This window comes from Salvelinus sp. IW2-2015, linkage group LG23 (assembly GCF_002910315.2).
Source record: "Salvelinus sp. IW2-2015 linkage group LG23, ASM291031v2, whole genome shotgun sequence".
Classification (NCBI taxonomy): domain Eukaryota; kingdom Metazoa; phylum Chordata; class Actinopteri; order Salmoniformes; family Salmonidae; genus Salvelinus; species Salvelinus sp. IW2-2015.
Window position 1 is genome coordinate 24,763,389 of NC_036863.1, and position 24,547 is coordinate 24,787,935.

At 44.0% G+C, this 24,547-nt stretch overlaps 1 protein-coding gene across 1 annotated transcript in view; it reads left to right on the forward strand.

The window, feature by feature from the left end:
* Positions 1 to 3,015: 3,015 nt before the first annotated feature.
* LOC111950228 (2-acylglycerol O-acyltransferase 2-A-like) overlaps positions 3,016 to 24,547 on the forward strand; it is a 36,689-nt gene continuing 15,157 nt past the window's right edge. Inside the window, exons 1-2 of the mRNA XM_023967643.2 lie at positions 3,016 to 3,201; positions 3,935 to 4,113. Coding sequence (XP_023823411.1) covers positions 3,108 to 3,201; positions 3,935 to 4,113 — 273 coding nt within the window. The 5' untranslated portion in view covers positions 3,016 to 3,107. The remainder of the gene's footprint in view (positions 3,202 to 3,934; positions 4,114 to 24,547) is intronic.

A 24,547-nucleotide genomic window follows, 5' to 3' on the forward strand; every position in this document is an offset into this window, starting at 1 on the left:
CACATACTTTTTTTCTCTTTCCTTTTCAAGTCAATATGTTTTTAGGTTTCGTGGAACATAATTGTTCCAGAGGAGGGACTGATGTGTATTGACTAATTCATTTGAGAATGTTTTAGTATATTTATAACTGAAGAAGTGCATTAGGAGTAATGACTAGTATGTAATGGGTTAGATGGGATGATATATGTGCAAATGTATCTGTAGCAGGAGGCGAGGTGTTTGAGACAGAATGTTTATATATGGCTGTTAAGTGGGATGGAACGTGACTGCAATGAAGATCTGTGGGGGTTCATAAATTAAGGTTGTGGTGATGGTGGAGTATCATTCCCAGAGACTGTATATTGTTACAGGAGATAGCTGTCCTCCCTATGCTATGAGCTAACTGTCCACAATATAGGGATTTAATGAAGTTAAATGGAACATTACACATACCCAGATCATGCTGAGAGTAGAAGAGATAGTGGTGGCATTTCAGACACTGTGGTAAACTTTCAAGAAACCTGTGAATCAGAATTTTGTTAGGTTGGATATTCTTCCAACTCATTAATCTCTTTCCCATTTTCTAACAGCCGGCGAACACTTGACAGATTACATGCAGGAGTTATTCTCACGGTAGTCGCTGTAGGGACCGTAATTGAAGGATGCTATAGGCATGGGCCATGTTAGTAGTATCAGGGGTTACTTTAGTAGCATTATTGGGATATCAGTTTATAAGGAATCGTGCTACATGGATTGGTAACTGGTAACTGGGAGACAAATGGGAGTACAGGGGAGGCTGTTATTCAAATGTCACAAATTAGTGATCTTGCCATAACAGGAGAGTGTTGTCAGGAAATGACTCATGTGTTGCAGTGTATATATCCTCAGGTGAAACGAGAGATAACCAAGGGTATGGGCTGAATTCTGGAGATTGAGTGTACATCAAGATACACCAGGCGGGGGTGTTGGGACAGTGTTGGTTTGGTCCACACACAGTACTCCTTACAGCACCTGTAGCGGTAAAGATCGTCATGTCTCTCCTAGGTGGGTGCATAGTTCTCATGCGAAGCAAGGTCCAGCTGCATAATGGGTGAGCTTGAAGACTCCATGACAGAGGAAACAGAGCGAAAGAGAGAAACTAAATTCCACTGTAAGACATGCAGATGGGTGGGGTCTGGGAGCTACGTTAAACATCATAGTTGGGTTGGAGTTAGCTGCTTTATTGGTTAATGCATCATATGAAAGAGGATAGATGTTGGGATGATTGTACTCTAAACAAAATGTTGAAGGCATTGATGTGAAAGCATATACAGTGCTGAGTTACCTCAAGAGGATGTAGGGTTGTGGCAACGGAGGAGATGAGGAACAAAGTGAAAATGACATGACTTGGGAACACCTCTCGGAACCTGGGGCCYAAAGGGGAAGACTGGGCGAAAGCATGAGGAGGCTTTTTAGGACTTTCATTTGAGTGGAATCCAGCAGAAAAGTATCCTGGATGCATAGAGTCAGGTGAAGAGAGAGTGGGAATTGTCATGGTCTCAGACTTGAATATATATTTGTGCATATCTTATCACATTATTAATACTGTTATGTTTTGTGTGTCTTTTTGTTGCTTTCCAAGTCTTATGATATCACTCACAGGGACTAGAAGGAGAAAGTGGAGAAACTAAAAGCCGCTCCAGCTGACATGAAGCAAGCCAGCAGATGCAGCTGGAATGGCATTTTGTTGTGTGATGAGAGATGGAAATAAAATTGTGTATGGTGTGATCATAGAACAGAGGCCATACATTTCTGAGTTGGTAAACCTCACGGTGAATGTTTTGTCATCATTGTTTGTTCACTTATAATATTTTTTTTGTTTTTTAATTCATGTTTTATTATCATTGTTTGTCTATTTATAAGTAATTTCCAAGTTTATGTAAGTTGAACAGTAGGAAGCTATTGTTCAAGAGGAGGGTTTTGAGAATATGAAATATACTTATTCATGTCACTGATGGAGTGGTAAGGTTTAGAGGGTCTACACCAGAAGTTAAGGGTTATAGGAGGAAGCTATATAGTGGGTGCAACTAAGCTTGGAATGTGTTGAGTGCAGGGAAGTGATTACATGTGGCAGGCACTGATAAGGGGAAAGAGCCATGGATTAGTGATGAAGGGGGGTTGAGGTCAGGTCAGGTCACCTTAAGGGAGAAATACAAGTTTATGGCCTGTATCACTAGTGTCCTGCCTAGCAGTAAAGAACAATGCTTGTACAGATGGGTAGGAGGAGACTCAGCCTATGAGAAACGGTTAAATATCAGTGCTTGTGTGAAAATGAATTTTGTCTGAATCCAGCTGTATCGACCTTTTTAGAAGAATTAAACTTGGTTAAGCTTCTCTAGTGTCCGTGAGTTATTTATTCTGAAAATTAGAACCTAACAACGTACACATGGATTTTGTGCTGTAGATATGTGGTGGAGTCGGGGCCTGAAGGCACACAGTGTGTTTGGAAATCTGTGAATGTATTGTAATGTTATTAAAATTGTATAAACTTCCTTAATTTGGCTGTACCCCAGGAAGAGCTGCTGCCTTGGCAGCTAACGGGATACATAATAAATACAAATACAAATGACGAGATAATATTTGGATTAACTGGTACCTGACACGGACATGGTGGTTAGCAGGAAGATCGGAGTACCATAAACCAGGAGGTTGGGAGTTCAAATCACATGTGTGGAAATGTTGAATAATAATTTATGTATACATGCACAATGTAATCATGCATGTCAAAATACTGTGTGTGAGTATCCCTAACCTTGCCAACATACGAAGCACATTGCATGGATCAGTGGTTCACCAATCAGGACCTTGTTTGGCTCAGCAACAGTAACAATACAAATGTTCTTGCAACTACAATTGTTAGCTGGCCCAGTACCAGCAAGGTCAAAGGTCTTGAAGATAGAGAAATGGGTTGAATAATTAATTCATGCATTAAAGGATTGCAGAGATAAGACGGTCAAATGTCAGTTGACTGTGGATAGAGAGGGAGAAAGGCAGACTTTGGACCCACTTCACTCACTCTTCTCCTCTCCCGGGTGTCCCAGACATAAGCCTCCTGTCTGCCTGCACTGCCAGCCTCTTCAGTCCCCACCATGAATATCCAGTTTGCCCCTACCGACCTGCCCCTAAGCAGAAGACTGCAGACGGCCTCGGTGCTACAGTGGGTCTTCTCCTTTCTGGGCCTGGGTGAGTCTGCCACTGTTCTGCTCTGTCCTGGGCTGCCTGTGTGTGCTGTGCAGCTGTGTTAGCTAGCCTTTCTTCCTCATTTATTAACAAGTGGGGAGCCTTGTGTCCAGTTCTGTTTGCTTAACGGGTTGCTCGGTGTGGAGAAGTTGAAATGGAATTCTTTGAGAGTTTCCACTGCTGGCTGACTTCCATGTGCCCATGGAGTTGTGCCTGAAACAGAGCAAGGAACGATGCTTACACAAATACATGCATACAGAAGAAATTCCCTTATCCAACTCTTAAGTAACTCTTACATAACATGTGTTGGACAGTGGAGAGACTCCATGTGTGTTGCAATAGATTTGTCCATTAGGCCTTCCACACTTTTTATTATTTTTGAGATGGATTGGATACTGTGCATCAGTGGTACCTAGTGGACAAGAAGAAACCACATGACCACATGACCTGACAAGGAAAAACTCTGGGTCCTAGTTATTGGTCAATCTGTTCAGGTCACATGGTCAGGAAAAACTCATGGCTTGAGTTGTAGTACACTTCTCGGGTTTGCTTAGATCTCTCTCTCTACCCCTTTCTATCTCTCAATCCCTGTCCCTCTCCTGCTCACTGCTGCTCAGTATGTCAGCAGGTTAAGAGATGCAACCTAATAGTGCAGTGCCCATCACATGTCTGTCTGTGTGTGTGTGTGTGTGTGTGTGTGTGTGTCTGTCTGTGTGTATTGGTTGTCTTCCTCCAGCTCCAAGCTGCATCGTGCTGTTCTTTGTGTTGATGTTCACTCGGTTCTGGCTGATCAGCGTGCTGTACGCCTGCTGGTGGTTCATCGACTGGGAAACACCATCCAAGGGGGGCAACAGGGTTCACTTCCTCTCCAATCTACGTGTCTGGGACTACATGAGGGACTACTTCCCTGTAAAGGTGGGATGACTTCACTGTGTTTACTGCACTCTTTTGTGAGTGTTTGTGACTATGTTTTTTTTTTGGCTTCAATAAAAGAGCAGTGGCCAGGTATGGATAGGCCCTATCTACAGCTGTTGCTGGTTGATGTCCCCATCTAGTGGTGATATATGGATTGTGTGTAGAGAAATACAAGTTCAGCTAAGAAATGTGAGTTGGTATTTGTTGGAATTTGATCATCATTAGTCTTATCCTAAGAACTTAGTCTCTCAAAGTCATACCAATACAATATGCTGTGTTATTGGATAGTGCAGTAAGAAATCCTGTTTTAAAGGGTATACAAATCTTTGATTCTATTCTATGGAGCTTGGAGGCCTGTGAGCCTGCAATAGCCTTCCGCTGAGATTCGTCCATGCTCTTGCCCTTGGTCAGAATGTACACTTTGGTCTGTACTGATAAGCATGTGAACATCAACAACAAAATGGCTCAGATGTGTATTTTCCCTTTCAATTGCTATGCAGAGCTTTGTTATCTATAGTTTGTCTAATTGAAAGTCTCAATAGGGTCACATGAATTAGCATGAATTATCTTAGACATTGTTAAATCCATAATTGTTATTCTAATGGTATAGCTAGACCTATGTATTTATTCATTTGAAGTGAATGGTAGTGTTTCTTTTTTTAAGCTTCTATTGGTCATTGTAATCAATTGTTATTTTCAGATGACCTAGAAATCAGCCATAGACACTCATAAATGTATTGTTTACGTAAATTCAGTGATGCGTTTGGATCTCCAACGACAGCCTTAGTGAGACATACCAATGTAAACCTTCATTGTAAACATAGAATGACTTTTGATGCCATTGATAAAACATTCCTCAGATAGTTCATTTCAGAAAGAAAGCACCATGTAGAAATATGTTTAACCATTTATTAAACATTGAATAATGCAAGTCTTTCCGATATAAGCTCTGCTCGTTCAGGGTAGCTCACTGCCCAAGCAAAGCGTCAATATAAAATATCCAGCCTACAGGCAGTGAGCGCGGTAAACTATACCAATCCCCCGGCAGGAACACAGAACCTAACAGGTGGATGCTGGGGTGGTGATAGGAGCAAACAGCCAGTGCATAGTAGCAGCAAGCGGCAGCAGGATGAGTGAGCAGACCCGGTCAGCTTAAATAGACCGCCAAATAAGGTAGGTGTGATTGATATAAGCCTCTAATTTATGCCATCTCAGCTGATGCGGGGCACTCGGGTTTCTTTTCTGAATTGGCTCCGCTTAATTTCAGATAGAAAAGACATAGAAATACAGTACCAGTCAAAAGTTTGGACACACCTACTCATTCAAGGAGTTTTCTTTATTTTTACTATTTTCTACATTGAAGAATAATAGTGAAGACATCAAAACTATGAAATAACACATATGGAATCATGTAGTAACCAAAAAAGTGTTAAACAAATCAAAATATATTTTATATTTGAGATTCTTCAAAGTAGCCACCCTTTGCCTTGATGACAGTTTTGCACACTCTTGGCATTCTCRCAACCAGCTTCATGAGGAATGCTTTTCCAACTGTTTTGAAAGAGTTTCCAAATATGCTGAGCACTTGTTGGCTGCTTTTCCTTCACTCTGCTGTTCAACTCATCCCAAACCATCTCAATTGGGTTGAGGTCGGGTGATTGTGGAGGCCAGGTCATCTGATGCAGCACTCCATCACTCTCCTTGGTCAAATAGTCCTTACACAGCCTGGAGGTGTGTTTTGGATCATTGTCCTGTTGAAAAACAAATGATAGTCCCACTAAGCACAAACCAGATGGGACGGCATATCGCTGCAGAATGCATGCTGGTCAGGTGTGCCTTGAATTCAAAATAAATCACAGACAGTGTCACCAGCAAAGCACCCCCACACCAACACACCTCCTCCTCAATGCTTCATGCTGGGAACCACACAAGCGGGGATCATCCGTTCACCTACCCTGCATCACATAGACACAGCGGTTGTAACCAAAAATCTCAAATTTGGACTCATCAGACCAAAGGACAGATTTCCACCGGTCTAATGTCCATTGCTCGTATTTAAAGTATCTTCTTATTATTGGTGTCCTTTAGTAATGGTTTCTTTGCAGCAATTCGACCATAAAGACCTGATTTAAGCATTCTCCTCTGAACAGTTGATGTTGAGATGTGTCTGTTCCTTTAACTCTGTGAAGCATTTATTTGGGCTGCAATCTGAGGTGCAGTTAACTCTAATGAACTTATCCTCTGCAGCAGAGGTAACTCTGGGTCTTCCTTTCCTGTGGCGGTCTTCATGAGAACCAGTTTCATCATAGCGCTTGATGGTTTTTGCGACTGCACTTGAAGAAACTTGAAAAGTTCTTGAAATGTTCCGTATTGACTGACCTTCATGTCTTAAAGTAATGATGGACTGTCGTTTCTCTTTGCCTATTTGTGCTGTTCTTGCCATAATATGGACTATTTGACCAAATAGACCTATCTTCTGGATACCACCCAACCTTGTCACAACACAACTGATTGGGTCAAACGCATTAAGGAAAGACATTTCACAAATTAACTTTTAACAAGGCACACCTGTTAATTGAAATACATTCCAGGTGACTACCTCATGCAGCTGGTTGAGATAATGCCAAGAATGTGCAAAGCTGTCAAGGCAAAGGGTGGCTACTTTGAAGAATCTCAAATATATTTAGATTTGTTTAACACTTTTTAAGTTACTAAATTATTCCATATGTGTTATTTCATAGTTTTGATTTCTTCACTATTATTCTACAATGTAGAAAATAGTAAAAATAAAGAAAAACCATGGAATAAGTAGGTGTGTCCAAACTTTTGACTGGTACTGTTTGCTTAACCATTTATTAAGCAATGAATAATGAAAGTCTTGGCGCTATGTAAATAAGAATTTGTTCTTAACTGACTTGGCTAGTTAAATAAAGGTTAAATAAAAAACTTTAAAGGCTCTGCTCCTTCAGGATTGCTCCCTGCCCAAGCAAAGAGTCAATATTAAATAGCCTACAGTCAGTGAGCACTGTAAACTACACAATCCCCCAAAACAGCAGAACCTCACACCATCTGACTATGTGTAGCTACGACAGAGTGCCGTTTAGATATGATCAAATAGACCAGCTAAAGTACATCTACTAGCGCAAGAACGAATACCTTGTGAGAATGTTAACCATGTGTGGCATAAACTGAGCAACGTATGACTTCTATCCCTCATGACATAACGCTGGGTACCCTCGCTTGAGGCGAGCTTCATCTGCCTATCTTGCCAATGTAACAGTGTGAACCCAGCTGCCCTAGAGATGCATCGCCAGGTGCACTCACTGATCAATACAAGTAGCCTGATCATCTGTTGGCCTACATAAAATATCTTCCATCTAACAAGCAACCTAAGCAATATGCACCCAGCCAACCATCTGTAGCTATGCACTGAACTTWATTACGATACTGTAAGTGCCAAAGCAATGCTATTGACCGTGGGCTGAACCCAGTCATACCAAACTATAGTATAAAAGGCATGGAACTGGCAGATGAACTCATCACTTTTGGGCATCCAAAATCTCCTTGGCGTTTAATCTAATATAGCGTTCGTAGGAAGCAGAGGACTGACCCCTGTGATCGTCAGTGTGTATGCAGGGACAGATAGAGATGCCAATTAAGCAGCACCGATGCGAAATGAATGAGCTGTGTACAGTTCAAGAGATTGTCAACGCTGTGGGCTAAGGAGATGGAACCGTGATGAAAACCACTATCTCGTCATTTGTTTGCCAGCGTCGGTGAGGAATAATGGATCGCCCGGCGTGGTCAGTGGTCGCCATTGCAGGTAGCGTAACATGGAAGGGAGGACAGAAAGCAGCATAAGTTTGAGCAATGACAACAGCAGTAACTTTACCCATCCTATCAGTTTAAGAATGCTTTACCAACACTGTAAACATATGAGTGGAGTGACCATAATTAAATCCGAGATCATGCAATGATTAAAGAGAAATTAATACGAAGCTTTAACTTCCTGACTGATGTCTTGATGTTGTTTCAATATATCCACAATTTTCCTACATCATGATGCCATCTATTTTGTGAAGTGCACCAGTCCCTCCTGCAGCAAAGCATCCCCACAACATGATGCTYCCACCCACGTGCTTCACATTTGGGATGGTGTTCTTCAGCTTGCAAGCCTCCCCCTTTTTCCGCCAAACATAACGATGGTCATTATGGCCAAACAGTTTTATTTTTGTTTCATCAGACAAGAGGACATTTCTCTAAAAAGTACAATCTTTGTCCCCATGTGCTGTTGCAAACTGTAGTCTGGCTTTTTTATGGCGGTTTTGGAGCAGTGGTTTCTTCCTTGCTGAGCGGCCTTTCAGGTTATGTCGATATAGGACTCGTTTTACTGTGGATATAGATCATTTTGTACCTGTTTCCTCCAGCATCTTCACAAGGTCCTTTGCTGTTGTTCTTTTGCATTTTTCGCACCAAAGTACGTTCATCTCTAGGAGACAGAACACGTCTCCTTCCTGAGCGGTATGACGACTGCGTGATCCCATGGTGTTTATACTTGCGTACTATTGTTTGTACAGATGAACGTGGTACCTTCAGGCATTTAGAAATTGCTCCCAAGTATGAACCAGACTTGTGGAGGTCTACACTTTTTTTCTGTAAACTTCTGACTTCAACTGTAGCAATACTGGCGGAACTCATGTTGGTTCCACAATCTCAGAATCAATCAAACGTAACACCGTAGCAGCAGAGGATCAGAGTGAAGCCGGAATGTATTGAGAAGCAGTAGCACCGCAGATGCAGAATTCGGTGCCCAGAGCTAGCCCTCAGCACTGACGAAGGAACTAGAGCCGTGATGAGTTCCAGTATCTTGTCATTAGTTGCCAGCGTCAATGTTGAACAAGAGGTTCGCCAGGTGCTGCCCGTGGTCAGCATGCAGGCAACATAACATGAAAGAGGACAAAGCCGTGTTAGATCTGGCGGTGAAGATTTCAGTTCCATGCCAATTCTTTCATCTCGGGGTGTATGACAGTACGTTTAACATGTGAGAGTCCACAATGCAAACAGAACTTAAGAGATAATGCAAAAATAATGCGGAGGAACATTTAGTGCATTTCAGACTGAAGAACCCATAAAGCCAGAGTAATGTAACCCAACACTGTTGCCTTAACGTGAAATCAAACATGTGCTACTGAGAGAGGAGAGATACTCTTTGATATGCATGTTCATTCCTTCTCCATAGGCCATGAAGTGTAGGCAGACATGGATCCTTGAGCAGACTGCATGCTGAAGGGTCCTGACGCCCAAAATGAACTGAATCACTGCTAACAGAGCATGATAAAGCTGCATTTGCCAGACTGAAATTGGAATAGAAAAGGCATACATGGTTATATTACAGAAGACATTGTACAGAGAGAAGAGCATACAGTAGACTGCTGCAGAGTGCACATGCCATCACATAGCATAAAACATACACATTACTAACAAACCCCCAAAACCACAACTAAACGTTGGTCCAGGTTATTTCGTAGCTACCTAAATAGCCTAATGTACTAATGAAATTGCTCAGCTGTAGCTGATGCATCTGCAGCGTGCACAGTGTGCACAGTGAGAGTGACCTGATAATCAACCTGGACCAACAATATAGTCTACCTGAGCTAAAGGCTAATGTCTAACAGTATATACTGGTGAGCCATGAGAGAAGAATGAATGACCTGATGAAGAGAGAATAGACCCCATAGATAACTAGAATAAGGTTACATATAAGAGTGTCTGAAATAAGAACTAACAGACATTCCCCTGAGAGGCAATGAAGGCTTGATCACAAACACTGATCGCCAAGTGGGTGTTTAGCAAGCCCACCGCATGCTAAGTAATGCTAGTATCAACACCCATCCAACACGGCTGAAACTATATCAAGGCTTGATTAGTCATCACACAGCGTCAGATTCCCCACTAAGGTCCAAGGTGATAACTCTTCTTCCTCATATTTCAAGTTATGGTTAGGCACTAGTATCCATTTAAAATGAGGCTGTACTTCTGTGAATATATGCTTAGTGATGGAAAGACCGAGTAATGTTCGATGTAACATGAAGATAACAAAATGCAAGCAGAAGATTCATTAATAACAGTACTAATACATGACCCTAACCAGAAACCGTGGATAGATGGCAGCATTCGCGCAAAACTGAAAGAGCGAACCACCGCTGTCACGTCCTGACCATAGTGCTTATGTGTTTTGCTTGTTTTAGTGTTGGTCAGGACGTGAGCTGGGTGGGCATTCTATGTTGTGTGTCTAGTTTGTCTGTTTCTGTGTTCAGCCTAATATGGTTCTCAATCAGAGGCAGCTGTCAATCGTTGTCCCTGATTGAGAATCATATATAGGTGGCTTGTTTTGTGTTGGGGATTTGTGGGTGGTTGTTTCCTGTGTCAGTGTTTGTGCCACACGGGACTGTGACGGTTGGTTCGTTTTGTTATTTTGTAATTGTATATTGTTTTCATGTTATTAAATCATGGAAACTTACCACGCTGRACATTGGTCCTCCGATCCTTCTCGCCTCTCCTCGTCCGATGAGGAGGACGAAWTAGACTGCCGTTACAGAACCACCCACCWAACVCGGACCAAGCAGCGTGGKAACGGGCAGCAGCGACAGCAGCAGCGGTACCAGGAGGAATGGACATGGGAGGAAATTCTGGACGGTAAAGGACCCTGGGCAGAGCCAGAGGAGTGTCGCCGCCCCAAAGCGGAGCTGGAGGCAGCAAAAGCGGAGAGGCGGCATTATGAGGCGCTAGCAAGGCAGAGTGGCTGGAAGCCCGAGAGGCTCACCCAAAAATTTCTTGGAGGGGAGGCTAAAGGGGAGTGTGGCGAAGTCAGGTAGGAGACCTGCGCCAACTCCCCGGGCTTACCGTGGAGAGCGAGAGTACGGGCAGACACCGTGTTGTGCGGAAGAGCGCACGGAGTCTCCTGTACGTGTGCTTAGCCCGGTGCGGTACATTCCAGCTCCACGTATCGGCCGGGCTAGAGTGGGCATCGAGCCAGGTGCCATGAAGCCGGCTCAACACATCTGGTCTCCAGTGCGTCTCCTCGGGCCGGTGTACATGGCACCAGCCTTACGTATGGTGTCCCCGGTTCGCCAGCACAGCCCAGTGCGGGCTATTCCACCTCGCCGCACTGACCTGGCTACGGGGAGCATTAAACCAGGTAAGGTTGGGCAGGCTCGGTGCTTAAGAGCTCCTGTACGCCTTCACGGTCCGGTATATTCGGCGCCACCTACCCGCCCCAGCCCAGTACCACCAGTGCCTACACCACGCACCAGGCTTCCTGTGCGTCTCCAGAACTCTGTTCCTCCTCCACGCACTCTCCCCATGGTGCGTGTCTCCAACCCAGTACCTCCAGTGCCGGTACCATGCCCAGCGCCGTCTGAGCTGACTGCCTGCCCAGCGCCGTCTGAGCTGCCTGCCTGCCCAGCGCCGTCTGAACTGCCTGCCTGCCCAGCGTCATCTGAGCCGCCCGTCTGTCCCGAGCCGTCAGAGCCGCCTGTCTGTCCCGAGCCGTCAGAGCCGTCCATCAGTCAGGAGCCGCTAGAGCCGTCCGTCAGTCAGGAGCTGCCAGAGCCGCCAGCCAGTCAGGAGCTGCCAGAGCCGCCAGCCAGTCAGGAGCTGCCAGTCATGAGCTGCCCGCCAGTCATGAGCTGCCCTCCAGTCATGAGCTGTCACTCAGTCCGGAGCTGCCACTCAGTCCGGAGCTGCCACTCAGTCCGGAGCTGCCATTAGTCCGGAGCTGCCCTTCAGTCCAGAGCTGCCTCTCTGTCCGGAGCTGCCCTTCAGTCCGGAGTTGCCCCTCTGTCCTGAGCTACCTCTCTGTCCTGAGCTACCTCTCTGTCCTGAGCTGTCTCCTCTATCTAGGGGGGACTTTTGTGAAGGTTCCTAGACCAGGGTCGGGGGCGAGGGTTGCCACTCAAAGGGCGCTAAGGAGGGGGACAAAGACAATGGTGGAGTGGTGGCCTCGTCCTGCGCCGGAGCCGCCACCGCGGACAGATGCCCACCCAGACCCTCCCCTTGAGTTTTAGGGGTGCGTTCGGAGTCCGCACCTCAGGAGGGGGGTACTGTCACGTCCTGACCATAGTSCTTATGTGTTTTGCTTGTTTTAGTGTTGGTCAGGACGTGAGCTGGGTGGGCATTCTATGTTGTGTGTCTAGTTTGTCTGTTTCTGTGTTCAGCCTAATATGGTTCTCAATCAGAGGCAGCTGTCAATCGTTGTCCCTGATTGAGAATCATATATAGGTGGCTTGTTTTGTGTTGGGGATTTGTGGGTGGTTGTTTCCTGTGTCAGTGTTTGTGCCACACGGGACTGTGACGGTTGGTTCGTTTGTTGTTTTGTATTTTGTCTAGTTTTCGTGTTATTAAATCATGGAAACTTACCACGCTGTACATTGGTCCTCCGATCCTTCTCGWCTCTCCTCGTCCGATGAGGAGGACGACTTAGACTGCCGTTACAACCGCATTTAACCATGGCAAGGTGACTGGGAATATGGTAGAATACAAACAGAGTAGTCATTCCCTCCGCAAGGCAATCAAACAGGCAAAACGTCAGTATAGAGACAAAGTGGAGTCGCAACTCAATGGCTCAGACACGAGACGGATGTGGCAGGGTCTACAGACAATCACCGACTACAATGGGAAAACCAGCCACGTCGCAGACACCGACGTCTTGCTTCCGGACAAGCTAAATACGTTCTTCGCCCGCTTTGAGGATAACACAGTACTACCGATGCAGCCAGCTACCAAGGACTGCGGGCTCTCCTCTATGGCCGACGTGAATAAGACTGTAAAAAGTGTTAACCTTCGCAAGGCTGCCGGCCCAGACGGCATCCCTAACCGCGTCCTCAGAGTCAGACCAGCTGGCTGGTGTGTTTACGGTCATATTCAATCTCTCCCTATCCCAGTCTGCTGTCCCCACATGCTTCAAGATGGCCACCATTGTTCCTGTACCCAAGAATGCAAAGGTAACTGAACTAAATGACTATCGCCCCGTAGCAGTCACTTCTGTCATCATGAATTGTTTTGAGACTAGTCAAGGATCATATCACCTCCACCTTACCTGTCACTCTAGACCCACTTCAATTTGCATACCACCCCAATAGGTCCACCGACGATGCAATCGCCATCACACTGCACACTGCTCTATCCCATCTGGACAAGAGGAATACCTATGTAAGAATGCTGTTCATTAACTATAGCTCAGCATTCAACACCATAGTGCCCTCCAAGGTCAACATTAAGTTCGAGGCCCTGGGTCTGAATCCCGCCCTGTGCAATTGGGTCCTGGACTTCCTGACGGACTGCCCCTGGGTGGTGAAGGTAGGAAACAACATCTCCACTTCACTGATCCTCAACACAGGGTCCCCACAAGGGTGCGTGCTCATCCCCCTCCTGTACTCCCTGTTCACCCATTACTGCGTGGCCAAACACGCCTCCAACTCAATCATCAAGTTTGCAGACGACACAACAGTAGTAGGCTTGATTACCAACAACGATGAGAGCCTACAGGGAGGAGGTGAGGGCTCTGGGAGTATGGTGACAGGAAAACTTCTCACTAAACGTCAACAAACAAAGGACATCAAGGACAACAACCACCTGAGCCACTGCCTGTTCACCTCGCTATCTTCCAGAAGACGAGGTCAGTACAGGTGCATCAAAGCTGGGACCGAGACACTGAAAAACAGCTTCTATCTCAAGGCCATCAGACTGTTAAATAGCCATCACTAGCACAGAGAGGCTGCTGCCTACATACACAGACTTAAAATCATTGGCCACTTTAATAAATGGAACAATAGTCACTTTAATAATGTTTACATATCTAGCATTACTCATCTCATATGTATATACTATCTACTGTATCTTAGTCTATGCCGCTCTGACATTGCTCATACATATATTTATATATTCTTAATTCCATTACTTAGATTTGTGTGTATTAGGTATTTGTTGTGAAATTGTTTGATATTACTTAGATATTGATGCACTGTCGGAACTAGAATGACAAGCATTTCGCTACACTCGCATTAACATCTGCTAAACACATATACAGTATGTGACCAATAACATTTTATTTGATTTTACTTGAATGAAGTGATCTCTACAATAGCACACAATACAATTATTTATTCTTTTTTAACTTTATTTAACTAGCCAAGTCAGTTAAGAACAAATTCTTATTTTCAAATATGGCCTAGGAACAGTGGGTTAACTGCCTTGTTGAGGGGCAGAACAAAATATTTTTACCTTGTCAGCTCAGGGATTCGATCTTTCAAACTTTCGGTTACTAGTCCAACGCTCTAACCACTAGGCTACCTGCCGCCACAATAGTCTATTATAGAATAAGAACAGTCACTAGAATAATACTACTAGAACGCAAGATGAACCGACAAGGAGGACCGCCTGGGTAAAATGCATGACACATGATTAGAACATGGTTAATAAATCAGAGCCTAAACCTACTGCTGCAATAAGAATTAATAATGAATGAGTTGACTGAAATGATACCTTAAAATGTATGCTAATAGTGTGACTCATGCAACAGCAGGCTATACACTAATAAGCCAGCAGATTTATGATTTCTCAAGAGTAGAAGACCAGCAAAAGTGTAGCAATACGAGGAGTGCACCATCCAGTCCAGTTAAAATGAATGTGTTCTAGCTTATACTGTGTAAGGGAAACAAAGATACTAACCAATGTACAACATTTGAAGTGTGACTGCTGGCGCAAGTCACATTAACCTATGTGACTGGAAGGACTCATAAAATGTAGGGCATCACTGATGTGTGCTTTGATTGCAGCAGTCTCATGAGATGCGCAACATGCAGTGATAGTTACTATCCATACTGATGCAGCACTAAACTAAGCATAGAGACTTAAATACTATTGAATCACCGTGATAAGCACCATCTCCTGCCAGTGGCGTATATTCATGGATGCCAAGGCAACCAGGCTTCCCCTAAAAATGAAATGTAGAAACATAAAATAATGTATCTTTTGTCTCTCTGTATTTCATAATTTTCCTTCAATTTGCAAGAGGCTGAATGTATCTCACAGGAGAAAGCATCCGAGCGAGCAAAACAGCTTCCCTCTGTCTCTCTACGTGTAGGCCATCTATCTCTACGTGTAGGCCATCTATCTCTCATTGAAGCCAAGGGATGCCAGCCAGCATCTGGCCACCATTGACAAAAAAAACTAAAAAACATTTGCCAATCAGTGTTGAGCTAAACTGAGTGAGCTCAGCTCTGAATGGTCGTGGTGCACCAAAAAAAAAAAAGTGTCCAGGGAAGCCAGCTTGGACTTGGCATCACTCCTATCAAATCCTACTAAGAGCATACGTCATTGACAGAAAAACTTGAATTGTTGCTTTCATGGTGTTGTTGTCCTCTGGTGGCTAGTTAGCCAGCAAGTTAAAATTGGCCCTTTCCTAAATTAGCCATGGATGGAGATAGGGATTTGGACTTGTGGTTTTACTTAATTCGCTGTACTGGCCAATGATAACAGCGATTCTGATCCAACCATTAATTAATTAATTGTTGTTGTTCCCCTGGCCTGAGAGGATGGAAGTTCAATATGTAGCTAGATGTAGAAGGCTACTGTTAACTAGCTAACGTTGCCCATGAATGGAAGTTAGGCTATCGAGCAAGCATTTTAGCCAGGCAGCCTAGGACAACAAAAAATTGAAGCGTGTACTGTATGACAGAGTAATAGACTGTTTCGTCAACATGAAAGAGGAGGATGGCATTGGCGTTTCTCTACAAGTAGGGTGAGTCAACATGTTTTTCTACAAGCACGAACACACACGGACACACGCATTTGGCTTCCCCATTGATTTTACACACCACTACTGTCTCCTGCTCATAATCAGAAAACATTGCTACTCACTCATTACATATCAACGCATAGCCGCGGGAAGTAGGGGTGCTGAGGATGCTGCTGCTGAAAATTTAAAAAAGAATTATACAAAAAAATATTAGTTACAAATAGTAGTGTACTGGGCCTTTACTTGTCCTGTATTATTGGACCAATATAGTCCCTCCCAACCCACGCCCCAATTTTTTTCTGCCCCCACCTTAACGTGGCTATGCCTGTATTCTACCCTAGCATAGGTTACTTCCTCATTGTATGGTGGAGGGATTATGCTCCATGAATGTGTTCACAGAGCGCACCGACTCTCCCCGAAAGCTGGTATTGTGAACAAACAAGTAGACTATATGATAGGCTATTCCTACTTGGCTAACTAGTTTGTAGCCGGCAATTGACTGACAACAGTAGCACAACAACATGCTGATCCTCACTGTCAATGACATCCCTGCAGCAGCCAAACATTGCAACATGAGCATATTGAACGACGTGGGCGAGGTTCCAAAACAGCTAGATCGCAAAGAAAATACACTGCTCAAAAAAATAAAGGGAACACTAAAATAACACATCCTAGATCTGAATGAATGAAATATTCTTATTAAATACTTTTTTCTTTACATAGTTGAATGTGCTGACAACAAAATCACACAAAAATTATCAATGGAAATCAAATTTATCAACCCATGGAGGTCTGGATTTGGAGTTACACTCAAAATAATTAAAGTGGAAAACCACACTACAGGCTGATCCAACTTTGATGTAATGTCCTTAAAACAAGTCAAAATGAGGCTCAGTAGTGTGTGTGGCCTCCATGTGCCTGTATGACCTCCCTACAATGCCTGGGCATTCTCCTGATGAGGTGGCGGATGGTCTCCTGAGGGATCTCCTCCCAGACCTTGACTAAAYCATCCGCCAACTGCTGGACAGTCTGTGGTGCAACGTGGCTTTGGTGGWTGGAGCGAGACATGATGTCCCAGATGTGCTCAATTGGATTCAGGTCTGGGGAACGGACGGGCCAGTCCATAGCATCAATGCCTTCCTCTTGCAGCAACTGCTGACACACTCCAGCCACATGAGGTCTAGCATTGTCTTGCATTAGGTGGAACCCAGGGCCAACCGCACCAGCATATGGTCTCACAAGGGGTCTGAGGATCTCATCTCGGTACCTGATGGCAGTCAGGCTACCTCTGGCGAGCACATGGAGGGCTGTGCGGCCCCCCAAAGAAATGACCCCACACCATGACTGACCCACCGTCAAACCGGTCATGCTGGAGCATGTTGCAGGCAGCAGAACGTTCTCCACGGCGTCTCCAGACTCTGTCACGTCTGTCACATGCTCAGTGTGAACCTGCTTTCATCTGTGAAGAGCACAGGGCGCCAGTGGCGAATTTGCCAATCTTGGTGTTCTCTGGCAAATGCCAAACGTCCTGCACGGTGTTGGGCTGTAAGCACAACCCCCACCTGTGGATGTCGGGCCCTCATACCACCCTCATGGAGTCTGTTTCTGACCGTTTGAGCAGACACATGCACATTTGTGGCCTGCTGGAGGTCACTTTGCAGGGCTCTGGCAGTGCTCCTCCTGATCCTCCTTGCACAAAGGCGGAGGTAGCGGTCTTGCTGCTGGGTTGTTGCCCTCCTACGGCCTCCTCCACGTCTCCTGATGTACTGGCCTGTCTCCTGGTAGCGCCTCCATGCTCTGGACACTACGCTGACAGACACCAAACCTTCTTGCCACAGCTCGCATTGATGTGCCATCCTGGATGAGCTGCACTACCTGAGCCACTTGTGTGGGTTGTAGACTCCGTCTCATGCTACCACTAGAGTGAAAGCACCGCCAGCATTCAAAASTGACCAAAACATCAGCCAGGAAGCATAGGAACTGAGAAGTGGTCTTTGGTCACCACCTGCAGAACCACTCCTTTATTGGGGGTGTCTTGCTAATTGCCTATCATTTCCACCTGTTGTCTATTCCATTTGCACAACAGCATGTGAAATTTATTGTCAATCAGTGTTGCTTCCTAAGTGGACAGTTTGATTTCACAGAAGTGTGATTGACTTGGAGTTACATTGTGTTGTTTAAGTGTTCCCTTTATTTTTTTGAGCAGTGTATATCAGAAAGCAGCAGCATAGCGTGAAATGGCTAGTTAAGGCAGCAGCGTCAATGTAGAAAAAGCCAGTGCATGGTAGCAGCAAGCAGCAGCAGGATGAGTGAGCAGACCCGGTCAGCTTAAATAGACCGCCAAATAAGGTAGGCGTGATTGTTACCAGCCTCTAATTGATGCCATCTCAGCTGAGGCTTGGCACTCGGGTTTCCTTTCTGAACTGGCTCTGCTTAATTTTGATGTCAACATCTTATCATCACTTCTATTAATTATAGTTCTCTGCTTTTACCATTACATGAACTAGTACAGTAAATGTAGTTAAGAAAAGTTATTATAGAAACAAACAGTGATAAACAGGTAAAAAGAGACTTTCTATGAATGATACTGTATTTGGTTTTATCAATCAGTTGTAATGAACACGATGGGAGACAGAGAGCTGGTTTCAAGCGCAGGGCGGAGCAGGTGTTTATTTGTAAAGGACCACAGGAGGAGGCAGGTAGCTGGGTCCAGGGGCAGGCAGAAGGTCATACACAGGGGGTCCAGAAAGGCAACAGTACAGGCAGGGAAAAGGCTAGTAACATAATCCGGGAGATCAGGCAATAGGTTGATAACAGGAAATCCGATAGGCTAAAGTACAGGCAGGGAATAGGCAAAAACTATCATACACAGGAGGATTAAATTGCAGCAAAAACAGAGCTTTGACTAGAAGTGTGTAACAAAATAAACAATACCTCACAATGATGGGGTGCAACGAACTGAATTAAATAGTGTGTGATAATGACATACAGGTGTGTGAACAGGTGATCAGAATTCAGGTGATTGGGATTTGGAGAGGGAGCTGCGTTCAGGGGATCTATGTGTTTGAGAGTGTGAGTTGGAAACAGACGCTACATCAGTCTGATATCTTCTTTGATAGCATGCTTATCTGTTGTACTTAGCACAGAGTGTGTCCTTAATGCCACTTCTCCAGTGTGTCCAAAGTTTTCCCAAGGTAGAGGCCCCACCTCAAGACTCTGATCCTTTGAATTGGGGTAATTGTCCCTGATTGTTCCATACAGTATACTGATAAGATAAAATATCAAAACCAACTGATTAGGGAACACAGTCAACACGTTCTACTGTATGTAAAGTGTTCTGTGTGTATTGAGTATACAGACAGAGCTGTATTGAGGCAGATGCGGTTTATTAGAGAGAGTAATGTCTCATTCAAGCAAAACATAAATTGGTTCTGAATGCCACACGCACAAATGGGGAATTTACATAATTAGGTAATATGGACTTTCCTTCATTTCTCAAGGAAAGATACAGTACATTGAACACGTCTAGATACCAAGTTCCCAACAAAGAGGACTTCCTCAAACAAACACATTTGTAATTTCCCCTGGAATGTGCCGATCGAACATTTGACTTCATGCATTATTAAGGCTGGAATAAAGAGTCAATGTTAGTCTGAACAGAGCAGTGTCCTTCAGAGGGTGTCATCGGTTACGCTGAGGTCTTGTTCTCCACCACCGTCCCTAATAACAGCGTCACTGCCTCCGACTGAGCCAACCACCTGATTTGAAAACCTGTTCTGCTCTCTGCAGAAATCAACACTAACTAGACACTGACTCCTCTCACGACTTTACATTTGTAGAATGTATACATGTTAGTCGCGTTTGAACCCAACTCTAAGCCAAAATGCAACAACATGCACATGCCAAGCCTCTGCATGTCAAGCCTGATGGGAAAATGTGAAAAATGGGTTCAGTGTATAAACAGGCATAAGAAGGCAACTCTTTTGTTTGTAAACATGGAGAAACAGGAGCCAATAATTAATCCTGAAAAGAAAGGCTGCTGTGAGCAGGGACCAAAATAATGACAGGCCACTAAACAATTGGCCAGTGTTCTCTCACTATGTCAATCCACGACTAGAGCTCCATTCTCAATCATACAGGCATCTGTGTTGACCACTAGTACAACATCTGACAAAGCTCCATTCCCTAAAAACAAACAGTACAGTTGTCTTAGAGCTTGACTTATTCTGTCATCTGTTTTTGGAAAGAGCAAAATCTCATGATCAGATAGAGGACTACAGGAAACGAGAGCAGGACAAACGGGTTGTTTACAATCACAAAACCCAAAATTATTTTTGATGTTGTTATGTTCCCCTAATGTTTGAGTGTCCAGTTTTCTGTTAATTATGGGAACATTCTAACTACGTTAGCTAGCAAAAACCCTCTGAGAACCTTTGAAATTGGTGTTAAAGCTAGAACATTCCCGTAATGTCAAACAGAAGTCATCTAGAATGTGGTTACAATGTTCTCAGAATATACAACATTAATGTTCTAGACACGTTTTATGGGATGTTGCAAGAACATCCGTGTTTAGTTTTCTGAGGGTTAATTAGGAGAATATTCTATCAACGTTCCACCAAATATACACAGGACATGGTTGCCATGCTCTCAGAATATACAGTACATTTTTGACATTTTGTGACGTTATAGCCTTATTCTAAAATGTATTAAATAATTTTTTACCTTATCAATCTATACACAGTACCCATAATGACAAGTGAAAACATGTTTTTAGAAACAGAAATAGCTTATTTACATAAGTATTCAGACCCTTTGTTATGAGACTCGAAATTGAGCCATTTCCATTAATCATCCTTGAGATGTTTCTACAACATGAATGGAGTCCACCTGTGGTAAATTAAATTGTTTGATGATGTGGAAAGGTGCACACCGGTCTATATAAGGTCCCACAGTTGAAAGTGCAAGTCAGAGCAAAAACCAAGCCATGATGTCGAAGGAATTGTCCGTAGAGCGCCGAGACAGGATTGTGTTGAGGCACAGATCTGGGGAAGGGTACCAAAACATTTCTGCATTGAAGGTTTCCAAGAACACAGTGGGCTCCATTATTGAGGTAAGCAAGAACCCGATGGTCACTCTGACAGAGCTTCAGAGTTCCTCTGTTGAGATGGGAGAACCTTCCAGAAGGACAACCATCTCTGCAGCACTCCACCAATCAGGCCTGTATGGTCTGATGAAACCAAGATTGAACTCTTTGGCCTGAATGCCAAGTGTCACGTCTGGAGGAAACCTGGCACCATCCCCACGGTGAAGCATGGTGGTGGCAGTATCATTCTGTGGGGATGTTGTTCAGCGGCAGGGACTGGTAGACTCATCAGGATCGAGGGAAAGAAGATTGGAGCAAAGTACAGAGAGCACCTTGATGAAAACCTCCAGAGCGCTCAGGACCTCAGACTGGGGAGAAGGTTCCCCTTCCAACAGGACAATGACCCTAAGCACACAACCAAGACAACGCAGGATAGGCTTCGGGACAAGTCTCTGATTGTCCTTGAGTGGCCCAGTCAGAGCCCGGACTTGAACTTGATCGAATTGCTATTTGACTTTCAGGACCCCTATTTTTTTGTGTAATTTGGCCTTTACTACTACAGCCCATAGAAAAGCATTGAATAACACATTCATAAATTTAAGTCAAAAGGTAAATCATAAGGAATAAGGTTTTGAAGTGTATGTACTCTATGAGATATAAGAAAGCTCAGGAAATATAAGAAAATGTTTGGACACATATTTCATAACCCCTTATTTTTGTTGGAACAAAACTACCTCCTTACTTCTATTAATTTGTATGGGTTACCTTCAGACGAGTCCCGTGACACTTGTGGGGGTCGAAGAAAAAAACGGAGAACACCGTGAGTCTTCCTTTTCCCCTGTGGGCCAAACCGTTCGAACGCTACAGACTTTTTCATGAGAAGACCGATTTTCAATGGTCTGACAAACACCAATGTAGCTTGGCCACCTTTCACCGCAGATGCGGAAGGCCGACATACTGTAGGCGGATGTGACCCGCCTTATCTCAGCTCACTGGTCACCATAGCAGCACCCACCCGTAGCACGCGCTCCAGCAGTTATATTTCACTGGTCCTCCCCAAAGCCAATTCCTCTTTGGCCGCCTTTCCTTCCAGTTCTCTGGTGCCAATGACTGGAACGAATTGCAAAAATCACTGAAGCTGGAGACTCATATCTGTCAGACTGCACCTCTACATAGCCCATCTGTAAATAGCCCATCCAACTACCTCATCGCCATACTGTTCTTTTTTGTTGTTGTTGCTCCTTTGCACCCCAGTATCTCTACTTGCACATTTATCTTCTGCACATCTATCACTCCAGTGTTTAATTGCTAAATTGTCATTATTTCGCCACTATGGCCTATTTATTGCCTTACCTCCCTTATCTTACCTCATTTGCACACACTGTATATAGACTTTTTTTATTGTGTTATTGACTGTATGTTTGTTTATTTCATGTGTAACTCTGTGTTGTTGTTTGTGTCGCACTGCTTTGCTTTATCTTGGCCAGGTCACAGTTGTAAATGAGAACTTGTTCTCAACTAGCTTACCTGGTTAAATAAAGGTGAAATATATATWTTTTTTTTATTTAAAAAAAGAGAGATATCCCTTATTGGGACAGTGGTAAGGGTGTTCATCATTGGTGCTGGTGGCCTGGGTTTGAGACCCGCTAGGGGATTCACCCTACTCTCACATTCTTAGCAATATACACTACATGACCAAAAGTATGTGGACACCTTCTCGTCGAACATCTCATTCCAAAATCATGGGCATTAATATGTAGTTGGTCCACCCTTTGCTGCTATAACAGCCTCCACTCTTCTGGGAAGGCTTTCCACTTGATATTGGGATGTTGCTCCGGGGACTTGCTTCCTTTCAGCCACAAGAGCATTAGTGAGGTTGGGCACTGATGTTGGGTGATTAGGCCTGGCTCGCAGTCGGTGTTCCAATTCACCACAAAGGTTTTGACGGGGTTGAGGTCAGGGCTCTGCGCAGGCCAGTCAAGTTCTTCCACAACGATCTCGACAAACCATTTCTGTATTGACCTCACTTTGTGCACGCGGGAATTGTGTGGCCTCACGTTCGGTGAGCTTGTGTGGCCTACCACTTCGCGGCTGAGCCGTTGTTCTTAGACGTTTCCACTGAACAATAACAGCACTTACAGTTGACCAGGGCAGCTCTAGTAGGGCAGAAATCTGACAAACTGACTTGTTGGAAAGGTGGCATCCTATGACAGTGCCACGTTGAAAGTCACTGAGCTCTTCGGTAAGGCCATTCTACTACTAATGTTTTCCTATGGAGATTGCATGGCGGTGTACTCAATTTTATACACCTGTCAGCAACGGGTGTGCCTGAAATAGCCGAATCCACTAATTTGAAGGGGTGTCCACATACTTCTGTCTATATATAGTCTATGTTAATGTCATTATTTGGCAAAAGTTACAACACACCTATCTGATCTACTTAAAATGTGTTTGTCATTAAAAGACAGACATCTCTAGGATTCATCCTTGAATGAATCATCTCAATCCATAAAGTCAATAAATCCCACCATGCCTAGTGCTTAGTGTTTACTTAGCACTAAGCACTGCCCTTGTTTTGCTAGTGAGAGGTTAGTGTAGCCCAAGCTAGTAGGCGGGGACTTGATTCTTGGAGCTGATTGACCTTGAACTGCTAATCTCAAACACTGAGGTCGATACAAACTGTTTGTTGGCAGCTTTGTTTTGACATGACTGAGCGATGCTGATCATGAGCATAACATGCCCAGCACGATTACCCTGCTGAAAAAACGCGACTAATGTGTTTTTTTTCTGGTGACCATCGCATGTTGTTTTGGACACTGATGCTAGTATGTTGGTGACCATCTGATATTAGTGGCGTGGCTTTCAGATAGTTTTTTTGGGCGAGTAAATATGATTCTTGTTAAGTTCGTACACCACAAATGTAAATGTTCCTTAAATATTTTTGCACATAACATATTCTAATATAATATTCATAACAGTATTTACATATTGTAACAAAGCAGTAACTATCCCAATGTTGGGATTTTCATTGTCTCTTAATTAAGGAACTCATACACTTGTGTAAAACTCATTAATGCAACAAAACTGTCAGTGTCTTCAACCTTAATAAAACAGAACAGATGAACCGGAATAACATTTACTCACAGGTGGCCATAAATAACGTAAAGCCACGCCTGCAGTCTTCTGATCTGACCCGCTGTGTGTAATATCTCTATAAACTAGCATCAACAACCCAACTATATGACCCAATAACTGCAACCCAGTAGTAGGGTCAGGATACAAACCCAGCATTTAGTGAGTGTAGGGGCAGCCTATTAATGCAGACTTTGTAATTAATTGTGCATGTTTATCTTACATGCGATTAGAACAAATGTTCTAATGTGAATGTTGTTACGAACCGGGTCGTAACAAGGAGGAAGACAACGCGGAGATAAAGAAATAACAAAAATATATTTATTAAATAAAGTAACCTACACAAGTAACAATGGTGTGTGTAGTCAGTGTAAGGGAGTGGATGTGTGCATAGATGGTGATAATGAGGGGTGTTGAGGTGC